This window comes from Echiichthys vipera, assembly GCF_963691815.1.
Source record: "Echiichthys vipera genome assembly, chromosome: 21".
NCBI lineage: Eukaryota > Metazoa > Chordata > Actinopteri > Perciformes > Trachinidae > Echiichthys > Echiichthys vipera.
In genome coordinates this window covers 9,368,634-9,384,557 of record NC_139846.1, presented here as the reverse complement: position 1 = coordinate 9,384,557, position 15,924 = coordinate 9,368,634, and the positions used below count along the sequence as shown (strand labels likewise).

The window sequence follows — 15,924 nt, the reverse complement described above, 5'->3', positions numbered from 1 at the left end:
AATAACTGCTTATTCCAATAAGAGCATGGGAACTTTCAACTTCTGAGTCAGGCTTGTAGTAAGGGCAGAAGTGTAATAAGAACATGTGTGTGTGTGTGGATTTAGGAGGGTAACATATAGGGGACAAACCAGAAATAGAGAGGTGAATGTGTTTCAATAAAGTTTACAAAGGAGAGAAAAAAAACGCTGAAGAGGTTGCTAGAAACAAGGTATCTCAAATCTTACGGATTATGACTTGAAGTGATCCTGCTCATGAGGGAAAAGTCCTAATAAAATGTATTTAAATGGTTAAACCATAAGAACAAGTTCAGGTAATGAACTCAACCTAAAAAAATATACAAAGTGTTTTCCTGTCAATATTTTGACATAAACATGAAAACATTAGTTACTTTTATCTTAGAAACTAGCTATTATTAGGTTACACTTGTGGTTATTGGTTAGGGTTTTTTATTTTCAGTGTGATGGCTTTTATTTGCAGAATGTGAGCATGCAACTCTTAGGGGGAGCATTTTTGTTTGAGTAAGCGATTTCCCATTTGCTAACAAATATACTTAGTTGGACTTTGATATTAAATGCGAACTTTTAGAAAAGTTAAATAGACTCCACCTACTGACATGGACACCATAAAGCAGGTGTATGAGCAGACAGGAGGCTCATTTTTCATCAAGATGAGAGGAATTATACTACTGTGTTTGGTGGGACTTGTTCTCGCAGCTTCGGTAAGACAGTGGTTGTTTGTTTTGTTTGTTGGTGGATTTCCCCAGATTTACTGTAAAGGGAACAACTTTTATTCATTAAAAAGAGTTAACCCTGCTATTACACTGTCCGTTTTTATGTTATTCTCAAATGTATTCCTCTGGCTCTAACCTGCTAAATCAAGTGCTGCACTTTGCTACTTTGCAATGACTTGCATTTTGGCAAACTGATTTACCTAAAGCCAAAAGGTAGTCTACATAAGTCTTTCAGATATCCTGTAATTCAACAGTATAGGACTTTTGCTTAACTCACATAGGTTACTAACGAGATTTCAAATTTAAACATAACTTTGACTTAAATTGAGAATGTAGATTAGAAGTATTTTTGCCCCCAAGACCTGAAATAAACTGCTGCTATCTCTGTGAAACAGGATTATTGATTAATTTGCTGCTTTGTTTTAAATCTTATTTCAATGACCTTGCAGAGGCAGAATAAACAGAAAGGCAAAGGATACTATGGAAATATCTTTGGTTTAGGGTTGTATCTTTTTTTAATGCTATATATTTCAATTTCAGCTGCCTAAAGGAGACACGGTGCCGCTTCCAAATAAGCCGAAGGTAGGTGAAAAATGTGTTAGCAGGAGAAAGTGACGAGTCCGGTCCAAGAGATCACTCAAGGGACTTTTGTAATCACTGGAGGCTGAATAGTAGTAGTAAAGCACACTGAAAATAGCCTAAAATTGAATATTTCTGATTTAGTATCAGCTCTAAAGTATATTAAATGTAATAAAATTAAAGATCATTGGCACCAATGCAGAAAAACATAAACGTTTAGACTCAGTGTTTTTGTTGTCTCTTTTTAAACTACATAACTATAGCTTGGTAGACCTATTAAACCGCTTGTATAACAGATTATTGATCCGAGGAGTTATGTAATCGATCAGGTCTCCTTTAACAAGCATCTTAAAACCCCTTTGTTGTCTTTGGCTTTCATTTTTATACATTGTTTTTGTGGGTTGTACGCCTCATATGCTTGTTTTTAATACATGTATGTCTCTTATTTCCCCTTCTTGAAAAAACACTGCATAGTTTTTTGTTAAATAAATTATATATATCATATATATATATATATATATATATATGTATTATGTTATATGAATAAAGTTTGATAAGTGCCACAGTGACAAAATTGTACATAGACTTTTGTTTGCTGTTACGTATTACAGCAAGAGCAAGTCTCAAGTGTCTCCTGATTTATTTTCATAGCACACGGATGAATGGCTTCTTGGAAATGGGTGGAAAGAACACAATATATATATATATATATATATATATATATATATATACACACACATACACAGTCTATGCTTCTAACCCAGGGCTCTTCAACGTTTTCTTGGCAAAGGACCCCTAAGCTGAAAGAGAGACTAAGTAGGGACCCCTACTACAAACAGCTAGGGTGGCCTAAAGCCTATACACACAGCTTTATATAGCGCATGCAATATGTATATAGTACAATGATTAGGATTAACATTTATATACAGTACAGAGCCGATCAAAATAAGCTTCTGTGCTAGCATTTTTTTTTTTAAATAACGAAGGTACTTTAACAAAAACCTTTATTTTTTTAGAAAAAAACTGTGATCAGAATTAGAGAACAGTGACCATTGTGTCAGAAGAGAAGATTTCAACAGTGTTATCTTCTCTAGGATTCAAAAATGAACAGGAAGTGCAGAGGCCACAGCTTTGAATGACTTCAGCACATTTGCGCCCACAGGACATCACTAGTTTCTCACACTGCTCTGGTTTGATCTGGGTCCATTCTGACTCAGTCTCTTCCACAGTTCACTAATGACAGTTCACAGTGACAGGGCGCATTGTCTTTCATTAAAATTGCAGCTGATTGGGAGACAGTTGCAGTGAAGGTATTGCATGTTGCTGAAGGAGGTTCGAATAAACATTTGCATTCACCTGCCATGTAGCTGTACAAGAGGCCCAACTCCTGCTGCAGAAAAGTGTTGAACCGATTCCCCATTGATTGTTCTCATAATCCTGTCCTCTTGTGCACTTGTTTTCCGTGAACAACCGGCTTTTTTGAGGGACTTAAATTAATCTGTGTGTCAATTGTATCTGTGCATGGCTACCTAACTATAGAGAAGGTTTAAACATAAAGATTCTATATGTGTCCAAGTTTATTTCCTGTTGCAGTGTATGTGAATGACATCAGCTGACAGGAAGTTAACAAGGACCAAGGCTGTTGCCTAGCAAAGGAATTCTGTAGCAGCCCTCGATGTTTTTAATAATGGGTCTCGACAGGTGCAATTTTCTTTATTTTCTGTAGCACCATGAAAACTAAAAATATGCACAGAATGAACTTAATAACACTTTCACATGACACAAATATGACAATCTCATTTCACAGTGCATCTACATTTACATATACATAGAAATACTTAAAGTAATTCAAAATCATAAAAATAAATGGCAACAATAATTAGACAAAGCTTAGTTAACACAAGTTTGTCTACAATTTACACACAGACAATATTCAAGATACACACCTCACTCCGCTCACCGAGGGTGCAAAAACCCACACATGGCTGTTTCATCAACGTGCTGCTAGCTTGAAGGTCTCTTTAAAGTATGAACAAATGGCACACATATACAGCTCAGGTAAGACTAATTATGTACAAAACACGGAGTATAAGTGAGTAATAAATGTACAAATGTAGAGTAATCACAATCAAGATGATCGTGCATGTTCTAACTTAGTTTACAACAGAGGTTCAGGAGATGTGAAAAGCCGGGAGAATGAAAGGTTGCCGACTAGCGCTTTCCCGGGCTTACAGTGACGACACATAAACAAGGGAGCTATCTATACAGGTTCCGGGGTTACATTGAGCGAACCTGAATAACAAAGCTAGCTATACAGGTTCTGGCGTTATATTGAACGAACCTGAATAACAAAGTTAGCTATACAGGTTCCGGGGCGAAAATGAAGGAACGTGAATAATGAAGAAGCCTGTCACTTACAAATTCCATTAAAAAGGTCTTTAAGCCAGTAAGCCTCTCATCAAGGTTGTGTAAATTAAAAAATGTTCACAAATGTATCTTTGCGAATAAAACGTTGCATTCATGTAAATGTATATTTTCGGACATATTACCTGGTTGAACTTGTGACTTGTTTCCGTTGGTTCACTTCCAGAGTTAGCTTTTAGTTAGCATCATCAACATAACATCAGCTCCACAGTGAATAAGAGTGAAACTTACTTCCACCAACGTGTTCTCTGAATCGGTGCCTTCGTCGTCTTCCCGGTGTTAGTTGTCTGTGTCCCCGCTCTCTGTTTTTTACTTTCAAAGTGGAGCAAATTATTGCGGTTTGGTGAACCGCCATTACTCCTCTTTGTCGTGTAGCCGGACAGGTTGTGCGCATTAATACGCTGCAGCGCCGCCCTGTGGCCGGCGAGGGTAACGGCAGATTAAAATAGGACCTGTAAAAAAAAACGTGTGCCATTCTCACTAAAATAAAATATATTCCAAGCATTGTCTCTCTTGTTTATTATCTGCAAAAATGTGTCTGGAATTACTAATAGTAATATTTACATAGAACTATGACTTCTTGACATTTTCCTTAATTTCCCTCAGCCCACAAAGCATCCGATGGGTGTCTGGACCTTTCTTGACAATCCTTCTGGTTTCGAACCTGAACCAACAATTCCCGGAAACGTGATCCAGGTAAGAAACTATTTAGCGCTCGCTGCAATTTACATTCATTGTGATTTTAATATGGGTCATGCTGTCTTTACAGGGGAAGTAAAAATGAAGACAGACTGCAGAGTTCCTGAACAGATTGCGTAAATGATAATTTAAGTATCCTGTTGGTGTTACTGCCTCGTTCAAATAAACATTTCAAGTCTGTTGTGTGAGAAAAGTTTTTTATTCGTTAATATGCTCGGTATAAGGTTTACTCTTTCCAAAAAGAGCTGGAACTTTAATCCTTTGTCCACTTTTTGTCAAAATGAAACACCAATAAGTGATTAGTTGGGGAGCGTAGCAGGTTAACACAAGTTTTAAGTTTAGAAATAGACAACACCAACGTTTCTGGAAAAAGACACTGTATACAGTAAATCCCAATTTTCAAAGACTCAGACAAGACTTCAGTCACAAGGATCACTTTATTTTTTGTGTTAGGCTCTTCTCGTCACAAATATTATCTACGTCCACTCAAAATGTTCCAGCAGGGATCAACGCTCCCTGACATCTTCAATGGAAAGGACAGAAACATAGAACATAAATCCAGTTCTTCACCTTTCTAAACAGAACTATGCTTGTAGCAAAAACCCATTTGATCTTAACTGGGCGTACCACTGTTTTGTAAGTAGATAGTACTCTGTTGGTTTGGTGAGCGTTTTGTTTTTATAGGTGAGAAATCGCTGTAACTCTGGAAATGAAGTTATGCACAAGCTACCTGTTCTACACAATTGCGATGAGGGATGCTCACTGACGAAAAGCCTGGATTTTTTTTTTAAAAGTCTTAAAACCGGAGATGAAATGCACCACTTTACAACCAATTATAAAAGTTGTTCACGCAGTATGCCCAAACAACCTCAACAAATTTGCTTTCAAAGTGGTTTCCTGTCTCTTTATTTTTGTAACATCTGTGACCATGTGGCATCGGACAACATTAAAGCATTCGTTACCACCAGAATGGTTTCAGATTAGAAACAAGCTTTAATTTCTCTTTTGCCGATGTCTAAAAAGACCAAATTGAAGTCAGGGCTGCGAAATCAAACAGTGGGTATGAAAGACAGTTAGTAGTTGTAATCATCAGGCAAACTACGACAGCACTACATTCTTGAACAGAGGGATTTGGTTTGGTTTGTATATGGGTTTTTTGTCACAGAGTGGTGAGATCCAGAGGCAGGCAGCAGCCAGTGAGACAACAAGCAAAGTTCTCTTCCGATGACAAAGTAGTTTCTCTCTATCAGTAAGGCCACTTTATATAGAAATTCTAAATGGAGGACCACAACCTATCACATCTTGTCCATAGATCTTTGCAGAGTGTCATCATCATGGAGGGAAAAAAAAACCAAAGCTTCAAGTTTCTAATTAAAGAGCCTGATGGCCGGCTTATATGGGGGGAGGGGGCCGGTGTTTGCCCCTTTCACCACCACAGCGAGAAAAAGCTCAGTCCACATTGTCACTACCAGCTATGCTGCGGAGGCAGTTCCCCCACTCCCGAAGCCCCCACCGCGACTCAAAAACACACCACAAAATACCATGTGCGATTGGGTTATAACGATCTTGCAAAAAAATAGATATTTTCACAGAAGTTTGTAAAATCATCTCGCCTAAAGTTATCCTCTGTGGCTTTAACGAAGCAAGTTGAAGTCCAGAGAAAAGTTGCGCCACACAACTGCTGCTCTGAGTACAATCCACAAAGGACAATTGTGTCGTCTGCTGTTGCTGCTGCAGTGTTGTACATTTGGGTGTATTTTGCCAATTCCTTTTCAATTATTCCCTCTTTCAACAGCCCCTTCAGATGCAGTCCTTTAGTTTTGCCAACCAATGTATGTAAAGTGTGTTTCTATTTGTTTTAAAGGGAGTGTCACTGTTTGTGGTGCGATGGTATTGCCGTGTACAAGTGTGTGTTTATGAGGTTGTGTGGGTGAGTAACCAGTGTGGTGATGGTGGCACAGCGAGCTCTGTCAGGACTGCAGTCAACACAGCTGGAGTTCAGCTTCCTTTGAGGGGCTGGGCAGGACCGTGCTGAAGGGGCCAGGGGATGGAGGGGAGCGGCTCTACTTATCCCCCAGGATGGCGTATTGGTTGTCAAGCTGCAACTGCTGCATAGAAGCTCCACCGGTCTCCTCTCTACCACGGTTCCTGTGTTTCACAACCTCAAAGGTCTTCTCCATTTCTCTGTCCCTGAAACACAGACATGCACCACTTCAATCAAACTGCAACAAGACATCAACCTCCCACTGGGGCTGGCTGATAGGGCCTAAAAATAAAATCTCCATTTTTTTTACAGCACACAGGAAAAACAGAAAAAGGGGCTATTTAAATAATAAATAATGATTGACAAAAGTAAACAAACAAATATGAACTTCCCTCATGAGATTTTAAAAAAAAAACTCCACAGGTGTGTTCAGACATCAACCAACCTATCTGCATCTGTTGCCATGGTAACAAAGTAAGCATCAATTACGATGGAGCTACGCTGCTGATTTCCAAAGCTGAATTACGAGCTTGCTAAATGAGTAAAATAAGACGACTTAAAGTTTCGTTGTAAACAGAAATTTGAATAATTCCTTAAATCGATTTTTCACCGAACTCTTCTTACTTGCGTGTCTCCACATGCTTGGCGGTGGACAGTAGAGAGGGGAACTGTGCGTCACTGTAGATCTCAGGAGGCCCCTGGGTGGGAGCTCGTCTGGTTGTGGTCAGCCGAGCGCCTGGAGGGCGATATACACCAGCAGGCTTCGACTCGGGCTCCTCTTCTTCTTCTGTAATTCAAAAATAAAGGGATCACGCTGGTTAGAAAGAGGAAAACTAATTTTCAGGGACGAATTTAGTTATTCAATAAAAAGAAAACCTGTCCATAACTAGTGGTTTACAATGATTTCAGACTGTATACATGATTGTTTTGTATTATTAAACCATTTTAAAACATTTGGACGCTGGAAGAATTAGCTCAGTGACAGGCTCCCATGACCAGAGTGCCTAATCTCACTGTAAACGACACGAGCAGGGTGGAAAAAACAATGAGGGTATTCTTAATAAGCAGTGGTATGTTCATCCTGGCGGTGTTCAAACCCTTTAAAAACAAATGAGTGCTATGTTGGTTTACTCACCTACAGGTGCGGCAGCAGGGGGCGGAGCAGCGCCCGACTTGTTCCAAGGACCGGAGAATTTATCTCCGCTGACCAGAATGATCTCTCCATCTTCACCAACCTCTTCCTTTTCGTACTCCTCCTCCTCTTTCTCGTCACTGCAAAGAGCCAGAGGGGAACCCATGATGAGCGATCGAGGATTTTATTTTCTCTAGTTTAGATCCTTGAGATCTGCTTGTAAAACACATCTGTTTACTCATTTAAGAGCACATATTTCCATTTTGCACTAAAAATCTATGACAAAACTATTATGTAAAGTAAAAACTAACAAGGGTGGAAATGTAGAATTTTCCACTATTCTCAGTCTCTGTCATTCTCAGTCTTCTCTCACTATACTCGCTGTATTTGTAAGTATTGTGAGTGCATTACACCACAAGAATCAATCTAATAGTCTTATCGTAGCTTCATAATTAGGCTTAATTGAGCCCCGAGGCTCTGGAACACCCTGACAAAGGAAATACGACAGGCTGAGCGAGTTGCTTGTTTAAAATCAAATATTAAAAATACCTTTATCGCACCACCCTTTTATTCTGTTTCTTGGTTTCATTTTGTGTATACATTTGTGAATACAAGTGATTCATTTTTATACTTTTATTGTTGTTTTTAAGTTATGTTATATTTGTAGTTTGCTTGCTATGTGAAACACGTTGTAATTGTTTTCATACGTGCTATATAAATGAAAATATATTGTAATTTCACCATAATCATACTCATCGATTGCACTAAGGCTGAGATGCTAATGACAAGGAGTCACGACAACCGTATACATATTTTCATTCTCACCTTATCTGTAAAGCCTGGAGCCGGAGCCCGCTGTAATCCACTTCTTTCTGCTCAAACTCTTTCCATTCCTCATCCTCCTGGGCAGAAGGAAGCATTAACTCACAGCACACAACACTAAAAGGACATGTGTTGCTTCACATGGTGAGGCTCTTCTTTAATAAGAAACAGCTGCACTTGAGCCAGGTCTTCCAAGAAAATGGTTACACGGGCCATTAACAGTTTGGGTCATTGTTACACCAAGTTATTTAATATTATAATTATTATTTATGGTGCACACCATACCAATATTATATTATAATACAATGCTCATTATTGACATATTCATATACTGTACGTGTGTGGTCTATACCTACTCTGTAAAGTGTCTGAGATAACTTTTGTTATGATTTGGCACTATAAATAAAATTGAATTGAATGCATCATATGTTAATATTAAACACATTTGGAAGGCACATTGAATCCTTCAGCTCAATTGTGGCCTTGCCTATAAGCCAGTAAGCATCATCAAGGTTGTGTTTAAATGTATTTATTTATTTTTACACAATTGTATCTTTGCTTGTAATACGTTCAATCCATGTATACGTATATTTTCAGACATATTTTGGGGGGGAAAGCGTTGGAAAAGGTTATGAAACAATGAGTCGGGCCCCCTGTTGAATTGCTCTGTTACATTAGATGAGTTAGCCCTGTCACACAGTCATTTGAAAGCTAAAAAGGCTGTCAACCACGTAGAAACTTGTGACAAATGGCGGCTCGGCCTAGTCAAAGAGGGGATGACAGCATCCCCGTGCACACACACAAGGCCTTTTACAGTGTATTAGCTTTAAAAAGTCCTAAACGTTTACATCTTAGTACGGTTTTGACACAAAGCGGATGCTAAGGTTGTGAAATTAAAAGCGCAAAAATGTTCCGTGTCGTGGTAAATTTCGTCTCCCGTCATACTGTGTTCCAGGGGGAAACCATATGCTACCTAGCAACCGGCGTTTTCTCCCTTCAGGTTAAAACATGGGAATCCGATTTTGACGATGGGTGCAACATTTGACGCGACCCCCGCTTATCTGGAAAAAGACGCTATAAGGCGGGGGGGGGGGGGGAAGTTACCGGGAAATAACGTTATGAGCGTCGGTTACCTTTTCAATCTGTGCGTCCTGATTGTCGTTTTTCACCGATTTGTCTTTCTCCCTCTTCATCTTTTTGATCACAGCAGACGTGGGCCCGGAAGAGGAGGCGGACGACGACGACGACGACTCCTTGCCCTTTCCTTTCTCTTTCTTCTTCTTTTTATCCCGCTTGGCAAAGAAGTCGTCCAGGCTCTTCTCTGGTGGCAGATCCGCCATTTTCAAGAGAGAAACGTTAACTTAGTAAAGCTAACCGGGGCAAATGACAAGTGTGGAGAGGCGACAGCGGTTCAAACGGTCAGAAAAGGTGGAATTACTTCTTATTCCGACGGGCTAACTTGTGTTAAGGCTGATAAAAATGCTCCACCTTGGATCCCTGACTCGAGTCGATGGAGCTCCTGACAACCATGCCATGCACGGGGCTATTTGACAAATCTTCACCGTGACCCGGAACCACTTCCAGCCCTGAACCGGAAACGGTATGCGCACAAAAAAACCCAGAAAAGTCACAATATTAGTACATTTTACATGACATTTTCTCATGTAAATCAGTCATATTCCACATTTTACTGTATTATAATTTAAAAAAAAATTTATATTAAATGCAAGAACATCGTAAATTAAATTTTAAAATAAAAAAATATGTTTAGCAGTTATATTTATCATTCTTCTTATTTCTATATGGGTTACATGTTATTGCATTATTATTATTATTATTATTATAATCATCATTATTATTATTATTATTATTATTGTATTATGTTATATTATGTTATATTATATTATATAATACCCCGCGTCCCCTGGACAAGCGGTTGAAGATGGATGGATGGACTTGTTGGAAATGGCTTTTCTCATGTTTGTTATTTTTAGTTCTTAAGTCTTTTTAATTTTATTTCCATTGGTATTTATTTTTGCTTGCTCAATTTACTGTGTGGTTCTTATTTAAACAGTTGTATCACAGGAAGCACATTTTCTGTAAATTGTGCTATATCAGATACACTATTATTATTATTATTATTAATACTATTATTATTGTTATCATTATTTGATGGCAGTTGCAGGAATAAAATGTAATGTATATAATAGTAATAGAAAAAATATAAATTTCAATTGGCAAAAAAATAAATAAAGTAAAAGTAGCAATACAATATTAATTTGTTGTTATTTTATTGTTAACCATAAATTCATGCATGTTTCAGGAGTAATTTAATGTAAGGTATTTTAGGTGCTGCTTTGATAATGCATCATATTTTACGAGTAAGCTACAGCAAATGTTTTGTCTGTGAAAAACACATTCTGCAAACCAACTACAGCTGCTGAAAATGTAAAGTTGTTTCAGGATTTCAGTTTTTCCTCCAGGAAAAGAAAATTAAATTAAATTACTTATAAGATTATAAGTTAAAAAAAGAAGAAGATGAAGAATAGTGGCTAAATCAAAATGACAACTCTACTTACTACAATTGAATAGCTTTGGTCCATTATCCTCATTTACCATTTCATAATTTTGACCCATGTTTTGTATCATAATTCATAATTTGGACTTACACAAAGTGTTAGCATTTTTCTCTTCCTGCAATTGTTTTCCTCTAATAATTTGGAAGAAATATTATCATGCACTTAAACACTGAAATGTCAACCTATTGCTATACAAAAGTATTGTAACCTATACATTTTTTATAATGTGTTAGATATTTCAAATTTGTGTTGTAATTGAAGTGGTGGCTGCAGACAACACGGCCTCAGTGGTCTTCTTATTCTCTGCTAAAAAAAAGAATATTATTTTAAGTCATGACCTTTGTCTTCATAGCTCATGAATTTGAACAGCTAGCTCTGAATGTTTTTGAATATGCCTGCAATTTATCTATTAATGTTCTATCAACAAGAACACACCTGAATGTTTACATTAGATTAGATTGATTGTTTACAAAGAAGGCTTAATCATGAACTCTGATCATATTAAGTTTAAAATATGAATCACCTACACATCTTATTTTGACTGAATATCTCTTCCAAATAGAATATATTATAGCCACTAAACAGCCATATGAGAACTGAACCTGACCCTGACTGTATACGCTTAATTTCATCTGCACCTCTGCATTTATTCACAACACGCCACAGATGTTTACATTCCTACTGCACCTCTGCATATTCCTTGAACATATTAATGTATTGTATACAGTGTTGTCTAAATAAACAGTTATTCCTATTGCTGCTTAATTCCGTCTGTACAATGAAGGATAAATCATAAATATAAAGTATACATGTTATTCTTTAAACTCCTGCATGTATTTGGACCAAACTTTGAAAACAGTATGAGGCCAGTCATGAATAGATTTTCAAATATGGACAAAAAAAAAGGACACTGTCGAAAGTTGAACCGTCATGTTTTGCTTGATTTGAACAGCTCTGTGACTCTGTTAATACAATCAAAATAAGCCTCAGTAAATCAGGCTTGTAAACAGATTATTGAAGTGACGTCATATTTCCAGAGCTGGAGGTCACTTGTCCACATGCAGCAGCACTTGTGCACAAAGAGAAAATTCCTGCCCACTGCATCAATGGATGTGCTGTGGTCGACTGTTTACACTGCTTTGTTGTATAGCAAACCAGTAAGTATGGTGTATCTAACACATGCAGCAGTAAAGTACGTCTAATACTTGACATTATTTTAGGATGAATCAGATGAACAGATGAGTCATGTTTTTTCTTTGTTTTATTGCTCAGCAGTAAAAAGTACAGTGTATACTACAGTACAAAAAATACATAATGTTGAACACTGCTCCACCGTGCCACTGAACATTTTGTAAAATATCCACTTTTGAGCGTGCAAAACAAGAAGCCCAGCTTTGAGCATCCAATGCAGGAAATATCTATATGTTTAACCGTGTTATTCAAAACGTCACCTTTTGAATCAGTGATCTCAGAACAACATCTCACACTGCAGAAGTTCTTTAGCGACAATAGAGGCAGGCAGCATTGATTATTGAGTAAAACTGCAGTGACGCAAAATAAAAAACGGGTGATAGAAGGACCACAGGTTCAATAATAAAACAAAAATATTAAACTGCCTCTTGTATGTGCTCACAGTAAATATTCAGCATACATTATTTATCTCAGTGTTTTTTATTGGTCAAGATTTATGACAGTCTCTTACACATATTATGTGATCTCGCAACTAACTCACAATCATTCAACATTTCAACAGTTTGCATTGATGGATAAACACTTTATTTATGGAGGGAGACATTTACAGTAGCGAGGTTGGTCTAATTGTTCCCTACAGCACTCAGAAACGCTTACACGCACACACACACACACATACACGCGCACGCAGACAAAACAGAGCTGAATGTGATAGAAAAGTCTTGTTTGACTTAAAGTAACAGTGATATTTGGTTGAGGAGGGGCAGCACATTTGAACTCATCCGTCCACGCACACACACTATGCTTACATACACAAACAGGGCATTCACACACACACACTGATATATACATAAAGGGCCAACTTAACAAATTAAGACATCTGTGTGGTCCCTCCTAAGAGAAGCTGGTGACACGTGAGGGAGAAAGCCACTGTCAATCCGTTTCATTTCATTGACATCTCTCAAAAACTGCTAGATGCAGACCTTAAATCACCCAAATATTCTGCACAACTTAACCATCAGAGATCTGGGCCCGTATTTCTCAAACTGATGAAGTTACAGTTGGATATGACTACAGACTCCAGAGGTGTAAGAGGTGCAAACAACAACAATAAAGCTGGCATTGATTTAGTTTGTGATGCCTTTTCATGCATCTTCATATCTGTGCTTATTGTCAGTGTGGCACCAAACTCCTTATTGTAGGATTTTCATTTCATTTATTTCCTACTCCAGTTTGTGGTTCATTTTTTACTTCCAATTCATCCAATTTCTCGTAAATGTACAATTATTAGTGTCACAAATTGTTGTGTGCCATGGTGTTAAGAGAGTTAGTTTTGGTTTATCAATTGAAAAGTTATACCGGAAAATAATTTCCCCCTGGGATTAATAAAGTATTTCTGATTCTGATTCTGTAAAAAGAAAGAGTACGCAGTTATTAGGGGTCCCCTCTCAATACGCTCTTCAGGGCGAACAAGGTTAAACATTTTGCTGCCTACTGAAAAGATACATCAATTGTTTCAGTTATACATCATATGACGTATATGAAAAATTCATATCATATGGGAAACTAAAACCATACCTGTTCATCTGGTATACCGCCCAGCACTAATACATATTTAACCTAATATAACCTATATACTAATTTAGATTATAGACGCTTTAGATGTTTGATTTTTGTTTTTGTTCTGCTTTATTCTACTGTCCTATTGTGTTTTTTGTTTTATTTTACCCACATAATTCATCCATTAAAGCACTTTGGACAACATCTTGAGAATGTATTCTTATTATTAAAATTATTATTACTCATGTATTATAAATATATTTTATTGTTGTAGGGATTAAGCTATTTCCGCTCGGAGCATTCCTTTGTCATAACTCCTACATTTTGCTGTAAGTTGCTTGATAAATGTGTTATTCTTCACAGAGAATAACTTTTTACTCCTAAATGTTCTCTTTAGATCATCCTTAAGTGTATTTTTCAGTTTGATAAATACGGGCCCTGATGTACGTCTGTCACATACAGTATCCCCCCACAAGAACGTAGGTGCTATATTCAAGTTCAACAGGCTCTAAGTATTTTGGGATTGATTTTAAAGGAGAAATAAAAATGACAAAGACCAGCTCAAATGTTAGCACGTTTCTCTCTCTAAAGCAGATTTCATGTGGCAACATCCACAGTGCACTTACCATCAAGCCACTGTAATGAAACAAAACCACATATATTCTGTATTTTATAAAGACGATAAAAACCTTCTTTTTTATCACAATTAAGCCTTTTGTAGAAAATGTACATCAGAAAAATATGCAGGTGCATCCTCATAGTAAATAGTGTCTGATTACATCACTCCTCTTCCAGGATGCCTCTTTGTGTTACAATAAAGTCTCTGAATATTTACCACATTTATAAAATAGACAACAACAGCAGGGGGAGTAGAAGAGAAGAATCAGACAGTGTCTCTTTTTTTCTGTCCCTAGATGGCAGAAGCTTTGTCTCTGTTGATGAAGAGGGTCTCCTGGCAGAAAGGGTTAACCAGGACCACGCTGCTGCCGCTGTAGTCTCCATTAGGGGGTAGACAGGTGTCATGATCCTGCAAAATGCACACACACAAAAACAAAACAAAGGATATTGCAGGTGGCTAAGTGTTAAACAATAGCTGTGATTCATGGTTCACCATTAGGGCACACGCTACAGTCTACTGTATCTAAGTCACTCTACAGGCAATGAGCAGTGTAGTGTGGAAGCGGACAGAATAACATATGGGTTTGCACCCCAGGGCTTTTTAAGAAGATGGTGAACAAAGATATCTGACAAAGCTAGATGAGCAGAGATACAAAGGGAGGCGGAGGAAGGGATGTAAAAGGGAGGGATGACTCAGGAGAAACAAGACAACAGAGGGACTCAATGTGCTGGAGGAGGGAGGTGTAAAAAAAACCTAAATGATTTGTATCGCAGCAGGAATGAGGACATTTTTTTAGCAGCAAGGTCCAAATCAAACGCTGTCATTTCCTGATCATTTCTCCTGGAGCGTTTACCTAAAACACCAGGAGAAGCTACGACGCTATGGCGCTATCTGCTGCTCTACAGAGACAGGTAAAGCAAGGGAGGGAAAACAACACCTGGGTGTCACCAGGGGCATCCCACACATGATCCAACTCAGCTTCCCTCTCCTGACGCCCCCACAGGCAGCAAAGGAATGCAAATTGAGCAACGGAAGAGGAATAAAAGAAAAGAGATACAGTGAAATGGCCACTGAAGAGATGGTGATAAAAAATAAAACAGAACAAAACAATGGTCAATTAAAAATGATGTGCGGAAAAGAAGGATTCATTTCTTGGAAAGTCATATACCCCCTCTTCCACCAGATAGCACTGTAATGCACTAAACTGATGCACTTAATCCAAGTCTTATCTTGTTGTTATTTTCTCAGAATAGAGACCAAATTTCATGTGAATAAATAAAATAAACGGGGGATGGTGGGACAAAACAATTCAAACCCTTCATGGAAAAGAACAGATGCAGCATATTCACATTATCAGCAGCTTATTAAAAGTTTTCATGAGACTTAAGAGCTGCTTTAGAAGGCTATATTATCTGCGGTCTAACTATAAATGGAATAAATAGGGGGGACTGAAGTCAAAATTAAATGAATTGACGTGAATGCCACCCGCTTAACACATTTTTTAATAGACACCAACCCAAGCTGAAAAAAATTATTAAAAAATCACATTTTTTATTCATTCATGTGGCTGCTATATTTTCTGTCCTTACATTACGGTTTAAATG

General features: G+C 37.8%; 2 protein-coding genes across 3 annotated transcripts in view; both read right to left on the bottom strand.

Annotated features, from left to right (window-relative positions):
- Positions 1–4,851: 4,851 nt before the first annotated feature.
- On the bottom strand, positions 4,852–9,913 carry cdv3 (carnitine deficiency-associated gene expressed in ventricle 3). 2 transcript variants are annotated; one of them, XM_083935799.1, is made up of 5 exons: positions 9,505–9,913; positions 8,375–8,451; positions 7,553–7,689; positions 7,042–7,204; positions 4,852–6,623 (listed from the first exon to the last, which is right to left on the bottom strand). In XM_083935799.1, exons 1-5 carry the CDS (start codon positions 9,709–9,711, stop codon positions 6,497–6,499), a joined length of 711 nt encoding a protein of 236 aa, XP_083791925.1. In that variant the 5' UTR covers positions 9,712–9,913; the 3' UTR covers positions 4,852–6,496. The 2 variants fall into 2 exon arrangements, with proteins under 2 accessions (XP_083791925.1, XP_083791926.1); XM_083935800.1 differs by having other exon boundaries at positions 8,375–8,448.
- Positions 9,914–14,481: 4,568 nt separating this feature from the next.
- Positions 14,482–15,924, bottom strand: part of tmem108 (transmembrane protein 108) — a 46,621-nt gene continuing 45,178 nt past the window's right edge. The window contains exons 4-5 of the mRNA XM_083936059.1: positions 15,837–15,841; positions 14,482–14,728 (exon numbers count right to left, since the gene is read on the bottom strand). Coding sequence (XP_083792185.1) covers positions 14,612–14,728; positions 15,837–15,841 — 122 coding nt within the window. The 3' untranslated portion in view covers positions 14,482–14,611. The remainder of the gene's footprint in view (positions 14,729–15,836; positions 15,842–15,924) is intronic.

Excerpts from the sequence above, each read along its gene's own strand:
- cdv3 (XM_083935799.1), bottom strand. The coding sequence starts at position 9,711 with ATGGCGGATCTGCCACCAGAGAAGAGCCTGGACGACTTCTTTGCCAAG. Across the intron at positions 8,452-9,504 it reads AGGACGCACAGATTGAAAAG|GAGGATGAGGAATGGAAAGA; the intron begins GTAACCGACGCT and ends CCTTCTGCCCAG. Across the intron at positions 6,624-7,041 it reads AAGCATGTGGAGACACGCAA|GGACAGAGAAATGGAGAAGA; the intron begins GTAAGAAGAGTT and ends TCTGTGTTTCAG.